This window comes from Cyanistes caeruleus, chromosome 2 (genome assembly GCF_971803275.1).
Source record: "Cyanistes caeruleus chromosome 2, bCyaCae1.hap1.1, whole genome shotgun sequence".
Lineage (NCBI taxonomy): Eukaryota > Metazoa > Chordata > Aves > Passeriformes > Paridae > Cyanistes > Cyanistes caeruleus.
In genome coordinates this window covers 60,843,336-60,859,228 of record NC_141702.1, presented here as the reverse complement: position 1 = coordinate 60,859,228, position 15,893 = coordinate 60,843,336, and the positions used below count along the sequence as shown (strand labels likewise).

The 15,893-nt window shown below is 39.8% G+C and overlaps 1 protein-coding gene across 11 annotated transcripts in view; it reads right to left on the bottom strand.

The window, feature by feature from the left end:
• Positions 1-15,893, bottom strand: part of SYNJ2 (synaptojanin 2) — a 68,664-nt gene that overhangs the window by 24,792 nt on the left and 27,979 nt on the right. For 10 of the 11 annotated variants that reach the window (XM_086868300.1, XM_086868345.1, XM_086868321.1 and 7 more), the window contains 8 exons: positions 11,554-11,637; positions 9,722-9,783; positions 6,874-6,970; positions 3,602-3,774; positions 3,103-3,184; positions 2,729-2,878; positions 2,466-2,631; positions 427-618 (listed from right to left, as the gene is read on the bottom strand). In XM_086868300.1, coding sequence (XP_086724426.1) covers positions 427-618; positions 2,466-2,631; positions 2,729-2,878; positions 3,103-3,184; positions 3,602-3,774; positions 6,874-6,970; positions 9,722-9,783; positions 11,554-11,637 — 1,006 coding nt within the window. Of the gene's footprint in view, positions 1-426; positions 619-2,465; positions 2,632-2,728; positions 2,879-3,102; positions 3,185-3,601; positions 3,775-6,873; positions 6,971-9,721; positions 9,784-11,553; positions 11,638-11,773; positions 11,895-15,893 lie in introns of those variants that run through there. The other variant, XM_023923434.2, reaches the window with a different exon arrangement.

Sequence of the window (15,893 nt, the reverse complement as noted above, 5' to 3'; positions counted from 1 at the left end):
GCTCCAGATGAGAGACCAAAGAGATCCTCTGATGGCACCTAAGCACGTAGCTCCTGCTCACAATAAAGAACAAAGAGCAGAGATACGGAAGAAGAAAATGATGTACAGAGTGCAGAATAGGCAGATATATCCCACAATGGCATGAAAGAGAGCTCTGAATTCTGATCTGCTGAAGGTTTAAAACAGTCACATGGACTGTTTCAAGTGTTCAAAGAATTCTGACTGTCAGGAGCTCTTCACACACCATCCCACTTCTGCAAGACAGCAGCAAAAGCATGGAGGAGCTGAATACACCCCTAAGTACTGACAGAAAATGCCCTCCAAAATGTACTGCCTTTGAAAGGCTGGTCAAATCTTGTGTCCAGACTCACTGTCTCTAGAGATGCCAGAACATACTGCTTACACATTTTGACTGTGAAGTCTTACCTTGAAATTCTGAAACTCCTGAGAGCTTGGGAGAATCCAGCAGCCAGTCTGTCAGCTCACTGGTACCAAGGATGTTGCTTCGAAACTGCTTTCCCCCATTCACGTTCCAGGTCCCCGTGGCAATACGAACACGCTTGGAGCTTGTGAATTCAAACTGACGCTCTGACATGGCCTTCAAAATACTTGGAGTTACTGACAGAAGAGGGGAGAGAGAAAGATGGTATGTAAAAGAAGAATGTGCTGTAAAAGAGCAGAAACCATCCACACTGCAGTAGCACAGTTACTCTGAAATAACATTATCCTAGCAGCAGCAATACAAAAGGTAGGAATAACTCCTATGGCAATGTCAATAGCTAAAAAATAACTGGGGTTGATGTCAGAAATTTCTCTTCCAGAAACCAGGCACCCTTGTGAAAACCTGAAAACTTGGGAATGGCTGGTCACTCACTTTCAGCTTACATTTTTCTGTACTTGTTCAAGTAACAAGCAAAAAACTCTTTTATCTCCCATAATCTTTTCAGTTTAGTCTACAGCACTGTCATGGTTTAACCCCATCAGGCAACTAGTGCTTAGTACTGCTTATCCCAGCCACTCACTCCCTGCCCCCACAGTGAAATGCAAGAGAGAATCACAAGAGTAAAAGTGACAAAACTCATGGATTGAGATAAAGACAGTTTAATGGGACAGAAAAGGGGAAAAAAAGATAATAGAATTAGAATACAAAACACAAGTGTGGCATAGTGTCCAGCCAGTTCCCAAGCAGCAGCCCCCAGTCACATCTACCCACACCTCACCCCCCCCAATTTATATACCAAGCATGGCATCATTTAGTGTGGAATATTCCTTCAGCCATTTGGAGTCAACTGTCCTGGCTGTGTCCCCTCCCAGCTTCTTGTAGCCCTCCAGCCTTCTGAATGGGAGAGCATGAGAAGCTGGAAAGCCCTTGACTTAGTGTAAGCACTATATAGCAACAACTAAAACCCTCAGTGTGTTACCAACCTGCTGTGGTTAAACCCAGCTGGCAACCAAGTACAGCACACAAGCTCTTGCTCATTCATTAGTCTGATATTAAATCCAAAACACAACATTATAGCACACACTAGGAAGCCAATGAACTCTATTCCTGAAACCAGGACAAGGAATCAAGAATGTCAGAAGTTACAACTTAAACTGAAGCCCTTAGAAGTTTAGAATATGGAAGGAAAGATGGAAAGCAGCAGTCTCACATCAGTACAAATCTAGCACTGCCATGGCTCTCTAGCCTGGTAAGAACTCCTCAAAAAAACCTGCTATATTCACTTATTTTGCTGAGTATAGAAAATTAGCAGTGTGCTTTTTCTGTCTAAGCAAATGAAGCAGAGTTAATCTTTAACTACCCAACTTGCATTGGCAGTCAGGCATAGAGAAGTAATCTATATTTTCCTTGCAGAGAACAAGCCCAGGACTGAAGTGGTGCTGAATGGTTCTCTGGAGTAAACTGACCACCCAATACCCGTTGTGGGTAAAATTATCCTATATTTTGCACGTAAATATCTTCTCAGAGAGAGATGAGTTTATTCTAGATGGGTGCAAACAAATGTGTCTATGTTGTGAACTATTAGGGGCCTGGAATAAAGCAGGAAATTAAGTAAAATAACAAAGATGTACCTTTAAAGATCCAAATGGCTAAAAGCATGTGGAAACAGCAAGGATATGACTAAGGAGATAAAAAAGCTGAGCTCAAGAGACTTCCTCAAGACAAACTCAGATAGGACAGACTGGGAATATAGCCCTAAAATCCTTCACTCTGGTTCAATGCTAAACTGGCAGAGAATATCACCATCAAAGACCAGAAATACACATTCAAAAGTTCAAAACAAAATATGAGAAATAAGCACAAAAGTTGTGCTGTGGTCACTTGAAAGTAGTGGTTTAAACAACAGATCTGTGCAAAAGCAGCTTATTTATTGATTTTTTTTTTGTCAAAGGGATACAATTGCTTATACCTGACAGCTAAAAGCAGATGCAAAAGCAAAGGGAAGGGTTAAGACTGGCTTTACCCAGCAGTGCAGTCTGGTCCATGAGCATCTTGCCTTTGTCTGCATATTCCTCACGGTAGAAGTCACCCATGAGCAGCAACTCAATGGCTTCCTGCTTTACTGTATCAAAGAAATTTGATTGGATGGTACGAGACATGGAGCGGGCACCATCCTTGAGCTTCCCAACCTACAGCAGACAGGAATTATGAATGCAAGTGACACTGAAACATTAATAGGACATCTTTCTTTACTTGTAAATGAAGAGTTTTGCCATTTTTCTTTACCTTGTTCTTCCCCTCAAGGGCACGACTGCCACTAAATACTCTGCTCAGATTTTGACCATTGAGAGTCCACATCTCCTTGTAGGATTCCACAAAGCGCTCAATTATAGGTTTAGAGTTCAAACCAAGGCTCTCCAATTGAGCAAACAGTATCTGGATTAGGTGCGGAAGGAGAAAAATACACAAAAAAATAAACCAACGTAATTTTTAAATATTTGCTTTTTATCCTCAGTATTCCAGCCAGCACCATTCTGTAACATAGAGCTGGCAAGACAGACCCTCGTAACTGAGACTTACAGCCTCCTTCCTGTCTTTCCCATGGAACAGCCAATGTATGTACTGCAGGTAGCCCATGGAAGGTCCTCTGACAAACTCACCTCCTGTGCAACGAAGGACTGTACACTATTAGAACGATCCACGCAGTCCAAACAATTCATTCGAAAAGTACCTGTCTGCAGACTTTGGTAACCAAACACAAGAGGAGGGAGGAGAAAATGGTATATTTTAAAATAACATCTAATCATGAGTTGATTGAATAAGATCATCAAGTATTCAGCCTGAATATACCCACCCACATTCTGACGGCGCAAGCACACTGTGCACAATATATTCCATTAACACATCTAATTACTTGTCTACATCTGCAACAGTATATTAGCAAATCCATGCACCAGTAAATTTGCAGATTTGAAACCATGGAGATGCAATTAAGCTAGATCACTGACTGAGCACCAAGACTACACTTTGTCTCAAAATTTTATTTCAAGATGGTCAATTTACAGTCATGGTCCAAACACAGCAAGAAACCTGGAAAGACCAGGACAAGCAGTGCCCGGGACTGCTGGGACACTGGGACAGAGGGGCAGAGACACTCACCATGGACTTACATGCTCGCCCTTTGTGAAGATTCCAAAGTCTTCCCAGTGCAACTTCAGCTGAGGCCTCAGCAAATTTTCCAGTTTCTCAGTTTTCCCACCTTTTGCAAATTGGTGGTAGTCAAAGTTTATCATGGGACTGTCTTCCGCATGGGAAGAGGCCCATAGCAGTTTCTGTTTAGATAAGAGAATGAAGGAAAATCAATCCAGCTCAAGCCACATGTAAGGATTGATACCAGCAGGCTTTTATCATTAATAAGCCTTGACTGTTATTCACATAGTTCGTAGTGATTTTTGAAAGGCCAGACAGGAAAAAAGCAACTAAAGCTCCTCATTGTATTCTTCACAGAAGTAAACCTGACTGTTAGAACCCAGTTTTCCTGCAGGGGAACTCAAACTGTAAGTGCAAAGTATACATCAGAATTGCGCCTTGGCTGGTGGCAGCCCTGCAGCAATGGGCTGCTGCTACATCTGTGCATGAGGGCGGACAGCACTAGCAATGCTCTAGGCAGGCTCAGGGGGAGGAAGTAAGTAAGAAATTACATTTCAGGAAAGGTACTATAAAGTGTTTGTGGTAAACTGCAGAAGTGAAAGAAGAAACACAAATAGCCTCACTATTTCATCTCCATTTTCAATGACCGCACACACATTTCCGTAATCACCACAAATTTCATTAAGGTATCTGCAACAGACACAACAGTAATACATCCTGTTCTCCACAAGAAAGACAGAAAGAACCATTACATAAACTCAAACTATGCAAGCCTTTGTCTATTCTCTTCCCTCCTGCACATTCTCACCCCAAGAGATGAATGCTTTTCTCCACTGACATTGTGACATACACTGGACAAACCAAATCTGGTATTACATTAAAACTGTACACATAGCAGTTACACCAACATAATTGTATTGAGCAAGCCATTAAGAGTTTCCTGCAGAAGGAAATTTAAAGGCAGTGCCTGGAAAGAGACCTGTAAAATGTATTTCATTAGACTGTTACTGTTGACACCCCAATCTGCCCTGACAGATGCTGGCACTAGTAATACACTTGAGGATGGCATTTACCCACTGCCACAGTGTAAATTATTGTCAGAGTATTTGCAACTCTACACTACAGCCCTGCTTTTACTGTAAACATAATTACATCTGTTATAGGGAATGTTTATGGGAGGAACAGCATTTCCTGGGAACGGTATTGATTTTTGGTCTGGTCTGATTCAGGTAATGCATAATGAACAGTAAATGAATGGTAACCGTGACATTCTGATCAAGAGAGCCCAGCAGCAGTAATTACAAGGATAATTTGAACCAACACTGATAAGAATTACTAAGATTGAAGCAAGAGTGGAGAGAAGAGGAAAAAAAAATAAAAGGAAAAAAAAAAAAAAAGATGGAGAAACGAATGATAAGAGACAAGCTTGCAACCCTAATCACACTCCTACAAATTACTTTATTTTTAATTCGAGCCCTTTAAAATCATCAAAGTAAAATTAACTCTACATTCTTTCCTAATGTTTATTTCTTAAAACACAAAGGTAAAGATAAAACCAAGGAGTCATTCTGAATGAATACAAAACTGTGGGTTTCAGTGATGACAGTCTAAATTCTTTGAGCTCACAGGGTATTTTCAGATTTTATTTATTTTTAAAATAGGCAAAAATATAACAATTTCAACAAAACAAAATTTATTTAAATTAAATTTTAAAATGCAAGGTCTTCATTCTAGAGATGCCTAGTTTCTGGCTTAATGTCTGGTTGCATGATATTGGCTAGAACATGATTTTCAAGAATGTGAAAGTTTGAGAAAATATCAGTATCAGATAATCAACAAATGTCATATTTTTATCCATGTAAGTTATTTCATTATTTCAGAATTGGTTACCTTTTGCCTTTAAATTTCAGTGGGGTGTGCAAAACAAACTAGAAAAGCTATTTTAAAGAGATGGAAACCAAAAGACTACAGGGGCTTAGCTGTGTCATGCAGAAATTCAGTAAGAAGCTGAAAACAGAAACCAGAACCAGACTTCACTGCCTTCCTCACTGCCTCGCAAGTTTTAGTCATTAACTTCTTTGTTGAATTTATTTCTTAATTAAATTAAATTCTTAGTTTCTTATCTTAAATGAAATTAAATTCTTAGTTTTTTTGTTGAATCAATTTCTTAAATTCTTTCTTTGGCCACATTCTGTACAAGGGGAGACCTTCACTTCATTTTCTGCTGGGGAAGTAGATAGTGCTTCCCAGCTCTTTTGCAGGAGGAGGAAATGGTCACACAGAAAAACTGACAAAAAACTTAACATTCCCTGAAAATCCACTACTGCAACAGAGAGGGAAAGAAATCAGGCACTACTATTTAAGCACAATTTTTATTTTGCTTAGTTTCACATCGTAAGCACTGCAGCTCAGAACTGCTGGTATCATTCTTTACCAATGATATATACACTATATATATCATATATATATGGCACTTACTACAGGTGTGTACTTAAGCCATCAGATCATTAGTTTTAGGAACATAACCTCTGAAGTATCAATGTCAGTTTGCTAAAGCAACAGGCACTTAAGGAGGCAGACTTCCATCAACCCCCAGCCAGATTCAGGCAGCTATTGCACTGCTGCAAATCCCACTCAGAGCCAATCTGTGGCTTTAAGTTCACACTAGTTTTAAAAAGAATACCATACTAGAAAACAGCACAGCTTTAGTTCTACAGTTACCTGACATCCTTGCTTTCAGGTATTAGTTGTGCCTGGGGACACTTAGGGGCCAGGAAAACCTCTCTCCATATACCAAACTGTCATCTGGTGGTCAGGCAGCCAATTCCAAGCACAATCAGTACTAGACAGCTATTTTCCATTATTATCAGAGCAAGACAGCTTAGTGATGCCAAGTCACTATGCTCAGTGATCCAGGCTCAGGGCCTGGCCCCCAGGTGGCTCAGGGGGCCCTTGACTGCATAGGTGGCTACATACAATGTCAAAACTTGCTATGATTTGCTTTTGCAAATGTGAACTATCCTTAGGAGTATTCAGGCAATTTCTTTTCAAGTTTGGTTAAAGAGAATGTACGTGAATGTATGAAGAAGGAAGCAGAAAGGAAGTGCTGGAAACTAAGCCATGAAACCAAGAAGCACCACTCTCAGTATGTAACATGTGGTAAAGAGTTACTGCAATTTCTTTAGAAATACTATTCATCACCTCCTGGGCCAGAAGGAAAACAGAAGAACATGGAGGCTCAAGGGAAATCAACAGTTAAAATGAAAATTATTGCTTTTTACCTTAAAAGCTCTGTTGAGCACCTCCTCTCCTCCTCTGCTTCCCAATAGGTTAACGATCACTTGCTTTCCATACTGCTCTTTCAGAAGCATCATATGCCTACAGCAAAAGTAACCATAATAGGTACTAAACAAAACTAAGTTATGTTGCCTACTGCCATTTTCAAAATACAAAGTAGAGACCACTGATTGTTTCATCCAGCAGAAAAGTCTTAGCCATACCATCTACAGATATCTTAGCTTCCTTGCAATCAATTATTAAAGTAAAAATGGTCAAAGTATGCAATTAATAGACACAGTATTTTGTATTGAACTTAAAGAAAGAAGTGTCTTAGGAAATAGGCCCCAAATCTTTTATGTCACTGTTAGCTTTGACATTGCCCTTTATGCTCCTACCTCTTGGTTGTTAGCCTGGGAACTACACAGGAAAGACAAGAAGGGAGGAAAATACATTACACTTCAACAGGAATTGCCTGGCACCTTGCAGAGCTGAGACTACTAAGAGTCAGCAGCAGCAATGGGGCCTACAACTCCAGTGCCAAGGCCAGAGAGGTCCAAACACAAGTCACAGGTGACAGGGTTCAAGTATCTCTGAGCTACTGCAACATGGAGACATTCACTCTCAACTCAGATCAAGCAGGAAGATGAGTAATCATGAGAACTGCTTCACTGGAGCAGAACAAAGGTCCTTTTAGCCAAGTTGTCTGGCCCAGATTCTGCAGGAAAAGCACAAAATAGGACAAGTGGGCTGGATTTTTTGGTCTGTGTCACGAAAATCTCAAAGGCTGACATTTAGGGACTGTCATGTTAAGAGCTTTAACCAGATGCCAAAACACCCATTCTCCCCTCAATACATCTTTTTCAAGTTGGCATGCATGGTCTGCAGAAGCTGTGCTGGCTCATCAAGAAAGAATTAGATCTTAAAGTTGATTTCCATCATGTACAGACAACACTGTAGTAGTACTTAAGAGGAAGCTGGATAGAAATAGACAAGAAAAATAAACACTCACAAAAATGAATAGTTATTACATGTTGCAAAATAGCGTGTAATGGTGAAGTGTGAGAAAAACAGCAAGCACACATCATCTGGCATTACTCTTTAAATCCTACAACCAGAAATAAATTACACAGAAAACCATGGAAGGGGAGAAAAGAAAGAAGTCATAAGCATTGCTTTCAGGAAACACAGCTAAATATATTTTCTGGTGCATTCTGTATTCTGCAACCAGTTCTCTGTATGCCAGCTCATCCCATGTAGTTGCACCCTCTGATCCCAGCATCAACAGTCTCTGCCACTGTTGCTTCCTTACAACAAAACTTCTGAAGCTCAAGTCACCTGTTTGAATGAGCAAACTTTGTAACCAAAGTTCCCTGTGAATTTCTCAAGGACAGAGACAGAGGATGAAAAAATATTTAACAAGATTAACATCAATTTCTCACATGGTTAAATAGAACAGGCTATATTAACATCTCGGAAAAGCCGTAGCATGTTGTTAAATTCCAGTGTACTTTTCCATATAAGCAGTCACTTACTCCTTAACCATTTTCAAAGAACTGTCTTCTGCAGATTGGTAAGCAGAGAGATCCCTAAGTTCATCTAATTTACAGGTACAAGGGAAAGAAGGAATAGTGCAAGTTTATCCTTATATTCACTTTTCTTAGGAGAAAGCTATTCACCAATCGTATTAGGGTCAGGGCTAAAAGGTCTTACAAAGTTGTTCTTTCCTGAGGTACTCTCAATTTCATGGGCAGTACAAGAAGATGCTGAATTAAGTTATTTTTTTCTTCTTACATGAAATATCTCTGTTGTGGAATGCAAAACTCTAAGGATGGAGCTTCAGGGACACTGGCAGGGCAAGTTATCACAGCACCAGATGGCCATGAGACCAAGAGTCTCAAAGGTACTTGAATTTGGTAGGATTTAAGAGCCTTAAAAGCCTGGAGAATGTAGGCCAAGAATCTCTGGAGCAGAAACTGCTATGGTGCATAGTTCCTTTAGATTCTAATTCCTGCTTGGGGTCTTCAGTGTTGTAAAACCATTAACAGTCAATAATGTCCTGTATGCAACAGTTACGGTAATAAAGAGGCCTTACTGAAAATCAACATACAACCTGATCTGCCAAAACCAAACCAAAACAGAAATTAATCACTTGACCTGCACTTACAAGGTGAAAATTTCCCACAGACCAAATTCTTCATGTGCTTTTCAGGCACTGTTCCCACAGATATCAGTAGAAATACACCCTTAGAGAATAGCATTTCCTAGTCAGACAGTCAAAGAAATCAAGCTAATGCACGTCTTTTTCTACAGTTTCCAGCTGACAAACAGAATCTTAATGGTTTAAAAATGTTTGCAAGCCAGTCTTCACATAAAATAGAGAACATCACCACAACAGCATCATATGACATTGGTCACAGAATAAGGCACTGCTATTTCTGTGTAGGAGCAAAAGAATGAAGAGAAGACCACATCCAGAATGGAGTGAAAGCAGTGTTTACTCTTTAACTACTTCTGTTAGAGTGGTAAAGTACACATATTCTGTGTACTGTAATTTTAAACTCATCTGGTGCATAAACCCTTCTTTTGCCTATCACTCAGTATTTCTAAACTTTTACAGAAACGAGCTGGAAGACCAAATTAATTCAATTACCACTGAAAACAAGAAGGAAAAAAGCACCCAAAAAAGTGACTAAATTAAGTAAACCAATTCAATAATCTGCCACACCTGGGGGGTTTGCCACATCATCTGAGAGATGTTTCATGTATCAAAATTTTCTAGGAAGACAAAGTTATGGAACCTTGGATACATGCCAGGCTGCTGTGTTGATGCCAAAGTGGAATGAAACTTACCTGTCAAAGGCAGGTGCATTGGCTTCCAGACCTCTGTTAAGCCTTAAATGGCGGGAACCAACCTAAAATAAAATATTAGAAGACCAAGAAAGAGAAAAAACTTCTTAAACAGCTAGAGTCCTAAGTCACTAGATGTCTCCCTTTTTCCTTCAGAGAAAAACATTTTTTTAGCAGCAGCAGACATCTCTAACAGACTCCAACCACCCCCACACATAATATCCTTAGCACAAAAGCCCCAGCTTTTATTAGACAACATTTACAATTACAAGTGAAAACACAATTACCATTAAGCAAAGGGATACCTACACATCTTTTTATGGCCAAACAAATCACATCTCTTTGCCAGTTTCCTCTTGCAAACTGCAAACACTGCCTCACATGAGTATTCTGTGAGCCTAGCATTCTTACTGCCCTTGCCTTGGTAGAGAGGGCTGCATAATGCCAGTTCCATGGGTTGTGTATTCTGACTTCTTTCAAAAGTATCAGGACAGTCATTCAAAAATATGAAGGGTGAAATTCTGTACCATCAAACTAACAGGTCTTTTGATATGGATGTCAACAACAGTAGCCTCAAGCTCCTTTTGAATGGTGGCTACTGTTACCTCTTTATTACAGAGGGCTCCTTCCTTTCCAAGATATGTGTAGGATCATGCATTGTTCCCTGTACTTCATCATCTTTATTTGTCTTTCATGAGGCTGGTTTCTGCAATTCTTTCTACCACCAGTGCCAGTACATTCACATCTAAGGAGTAAGAGTACATAATCTAATCCAGATAAGGCAAAAAAACCAGGCCTACTAAAAAATCAAAAATTCTGTGTAACTAGAGATATTACCCACTAGCCAAAAATACCTGAGGGAATGCTCGATGGCTCTGTAATATACAGAACAACAGTGCTGGATACAGCTACACCACGGGCAGGACATGCTCAATCATATGGACAAACTTGGTTTATAAAAAGAAGCAAGTATTGCATTGGATGGTGCTAACAGACAACAGAGACCTTTAGTCATTTCCTTTTGTGCTAAATCAAGTGCCTCTGAACAGTACATAGGTTCTAGTTTAATGATCAAAAAAGTATCATATAACCTTTAAAGTATCTTAAAAAAAACCAGTTGTGATGTACTTTCTCTACTAACACACATGAATATATGTGCATACTCATTTCAGTTGCTTATCCCTGTGTTAAGAGAATGCAAAGTGCGCTAGGAAGATTCTTATTTGGGCTTACAACTGTATATAAACGGCAAGTCACATACCATGTGTTACACACTAAATGTGATGCAATAATCTCATGATGAAATCCTACATTTCTGCCTCACAAAAGATCTGATTAGATCATTATCACCCTTTTCACTGAAATCTCAAAACCACATCATCCAGACATTTTACTTTGTTTCAAGGTAGCATGCTTCTATAGAGCACTGGTATCCCCAGATACTCCAATAGTATTGTGGAGGTCAATATCATCAAGCCAATCAGGCATGTCAGAGGAAGAGATTATTCCAAATAAAACTGAAAATGTTATAAAAATATAGCTGTAAGCTTCAGTTTATAACATTAGGACACAGTCCCTTACACACAGTTCCCTGTACAGGCTTTCAAACACACAAAAATGTTAAAACTTCTGTCACCTATAGCCATTTGTCTGGTACAGTTCTGTTTATCTAAACACACAGTATTTCCTACAAGGTAAACCTAAAATGAAAGAGCTCAGCACTTTCACAGAATGAGCTTTGAAGTGCATTTGTAGAAAAAAAATATTTAATGTTAATTCTAAATTATAAGTAACAAGAGAGAGAAGCAAGGTAGGCTTTCTGATTATTTGCTTACCTGAAGCCCCGTTTGCTCCCAAAACAGTGGAACAGAACCTCTGATCTGCACAAAGGAAGAGACATCATCATCCAAGTAAATTGTCTGCAAAAACAAAATTTATGAAAGGAGTTCCGCAGTTAGATCCATCAGCCTGTGGCCCCTTCATCAGGTGACAGATAAAGACACTGAACTCAAAGGGTAAAAAAAGTAAACCATGTATCTCCCTGTATCCACTTACCGCTCAGCCTCTTTTCCATAGTCTCACAGGCAGTGGAACAAAGCACAACGTATTTGCTTTCATGTCATCGCAGCAGATTCAATTCACTTCTCACCCGAAACAAGAGAAAAAACACCACCACATCTTTCACCCACAATCAAGATGGATTTGATCTACTGGTGGAGACACTCGGAAAGACCAGGGATATACTCTCCTGCTGTCCCGCTCACAAAACTTAACTGTGCAAAATGTCATTGCTCCTTGTGACTGATGATGGGTAACGTCAGGTGGGGGATAAGCTTATCTCCTGCTGTATTTACCATTTCTTATTTCACTGCATGCTGTGCCTTGTCAGAGAATCCAAATAAAACTCTGTGAAACCAGCAGCTTTGCCACGCCCATCCTGAGGTACAGAGAACAGCAATGTGATCTACTTCTTTTCCAGAGGACTTACAGCAGGAGGTTCCAAATTCTCCACTTCCTTTCCCAACCAGACCTCAAACTCTCCCTTTATATGTTCTAATGATCGCTGTTAACAAGCTGATTTTGGGTCAAAACTATAGGAAGCACATGATTTCCCCTTTTGCCTTCCCCCATCCACAGTCCCCAGTTAAAGTGTTACATTACGTTAACTTGGCATAAAAGGTACTATCTTCAGATTCAATATGACCACAGAGCAACTGTGCAAAGCCCAGCTCACTCCTGTGGCCTATACTTAGCAGTGGAATCCTGGCTGCTCTCCACGGGGGACACATGATACACATGATACACATCTCTGTTATCTCATGCATGACAATGACTGTTCTGCAGCCCTGGGGAGGAATGGTATCCAGGTTATCCAGGTAGCTGCACTCACCACATCATATCATTTGGCACAGCTGCTGCCAGCTGGCTAGTAGCTCTGAAAATAGAATACGACATGAAAATGGATTTCTCTACAGCATTAAAGGGTTTTGTCTTTTTGGATTTGCCACTGGATGTGGCCAATGGCTAACTCAGGGAAAGTGCCTGACCTTGACCTCTTATCTTCATATGCATTATCAATGTACAGCTTTTAGAGCTACATGTGTGAAAAAAACTAAGTGTTTAGACAAAATTGTGACAAAACATTTATCTAATATTTACCATATTTTTGCAGAGCACTTAAAGCTGTTTCCATTTCACTAAGATGAAAGATTTAATTTTCTTCATCATGGACACAATGTCAGTGCTCGAAGGATAGCCAGCCCAGAAGAGGCAGTGCAAAACTGTGTTTCAATCTTTTTTAATCTCTCACCAAAGCATTAAGAACCTTTTTCTCTGTTACATTCCATCCTAGCACAACCTCTTGCAAGGGTCGGGTTGCTCAGAGAAGCTTTCTTGCAAGGCCTGTGTCACAGTTTGAGTAATGTGGCTCTAAAACACGTTCTCCCAGTAAAGTTCTCTGAACATTATTGGCACCTGAGTGCAGGAGCTAATTACCATGGCAACACACTGGCGTGCCTTTTCTTTGTACATTTGTGCTCAGGAGAGCTCATTCCTCCTGCAGCTGGACTACGAGAGGAATAAGCAGCCTCACCTTCTTCCTCTTTATCACATTCTCCCTGAGACTGGTCGTGCCAAGACGAGTCAGAGACTTCTACACACTGAATCATCTTTTCACTCACAGCCATGGACCCAAAAAAGCTCATTCCAAGGTAAAGCAAATTAACAGCACTACTACAGCCCTGGCATTATCCTGACTAATACTAAATGAAGATTAGGACTTGAATCTGTGCAAAAAAAGATTCAGGACTGGCCTACTTAAAATTTTGACAACAATAATCACTCTAGCAATTAATGAGTAGAAATGAAACATCTAATGATGACAGACAAAGCTTTACTTGAAGTACAAGGTGGTCACTCAAACAGCTTGCTACAGAGGATCAATTTTCGTTACAGTATTCTGAGAAGTCCCTGTTCCCACACCTAACTCCAAAACTGACAGCTCAAGTGTTTCTTTGACCAGCTCTTTTAGACATCCACCTGCAAATCTCTAGGACCGCTGATTAACAGATAGTAACTCTAATTCAGTATCTGCAGTTTAACATCCTTCTGAGTTATAGTTTAAAAGGAAAGTATTTCCTCAGTTACACAGCATGAATATATAACCTACCATCTTCCTGCCAAATACAGAAAAAAAATACTGACCTAAAATTTATTTCTGCATTAACAGATGCTCTATTTCCACTTCTTAGTGAGTTAACAGATGTTTGTTACCAGTGCCACTCATATTTTCTTTTATTGCTCACTGGTTTTGACCCATTACTTCCTCTGTTTTCTGCTCTGTTAAGCTGTCCATTTGGAGAACTGAACAACAACCAAAATATTCAAACTATTTGATCATTCCTGTAACCTAAACAGGATGCCTAAACCTTGATGTGATGGGCTGGGGAATCCTTTGTCAAGCTGAAGTCTAATACAGGACTCTCCTATGATGGCAGAGCATTTTAAAGAAACTGATATTTTTAGAGTATGCTGCCATAGAGCTTTAAGAAATTATATGAGGTTTTTGAACTGGGAGCAGAGTCTCTCCAACATAGTCACTCACAAGAAAGTACCTTTTTTTTTCTGTTCACTTACAGTGCTCATCATTCTGTTCTCTGAAGCAATTCTCTGGTCTTTCACAATCTTTCACCTTATTCCCATGACCCAGATGAATCCAAAATTATTTTTTTCCAAGCTGCCAGTGAGTTGGAAAAAGACCTAATATTTTTTTAATGAGTGGGAGACTCATTTTAATGACTTTTCTGCCAGTCATTCCTTCCTAAACAGACTCTAACCATTTCATTAAGCATTATAACTGTGCAAATCTTCCCTTAATTTCAGTAATACCCACTATCCTTCATTCACCACTCCAAAGAACATGACCCTTGATCCTGCACTGCCTTTTAGTGTACATGTCTCTTGATCTTACAGTATTAGTGGCAATAGACTTCCTACCAGCAGACTTGTTAAGCAAGCAGATTTAAAGACTAAGACAACTTTCCAGATCAGGAATGGACATAATCTTAGCCGCATGCACTGTAAGAAACCCTATTTGCTAAAATCTTAAATAACCACTGATAATACATTTAGACTGAAATTACACTCATACATAAAGGATTCCAGCTTCATTGCTTATGCATGGACAAGTACAGTTTCTTTTCTCATATTCTTCACAGTCTTAATCAGTTTTTGAGCACAATGTCATATTTTCTACAAGCACGTATCTGTCCCACTTTTTTGTTGCTCTAGTTTTGACTTTATCACCCTGTCCTCTTAGCAGAGCCATTTCCCGTATTCTAAGGTACTAGACAAAAGATCAAGAGTCCTTTAAGAAAACAAATTTAAAAGTAAAATGACTTATATGCAGAATTTTCCTGTCCTCTGTTTTCCTTTCCTCACAGACAAGAAGATCATACTGGTTTTTCTCTAGAAGTTCAACAACAATCAGTTACTTTTTGGACAACACTTAGTCATTAGGATTCATACATACTGCTAAATCTCTGTCTTAGTGGAGCCTTACCTCTTGACTTAGATCCAAAATGACAGCAAGTTGGTACCTATGTACTTCAGAGAGAATGTTCATTCCTATCAAATCCTCAGACCATTGAGGACTACTTCATTAATCTCAAGGGTTCTGGCCCGTACTACAATCCAATCCAGTCAGCTGCATGAACTTTCAGACCAGCTTTCTATCAGACACCATTGCAGCAACTGGACAGCTGACCCATGTGGAATACCTATTTGTCTTAACAGCAGATTACTTGGCCTGTGACCGCTGGTGTTAGAATTTGCCATGCTTTTCTTTCAGGTTCTGTGGTCTTAGAATCTCTTTGTGGTCTCTTTCTCCAGCTCAGGATCTAGGGTGATAGTACTGACAGTTCAATAGGACATTTTTCAATCTTTCTGTTCTGTTGCATAGGGCCAGACCTTGCCCCTCCAATACAAAGATCTCTCCTGGTAAACAACCTTCATGCACTGGTACTGCTAGAAAGCTTCTGGGCAAAAAGCAAACATCTGTGTCAACCCACCGGTGTTCTAATCACAGCATGCTGTGTCCATTTATTGCTTGGAATAATTTCTTCACTAATCTCCATCACTTAGCCTTATTAGAAACAAATAATCATCCAGTCACAGC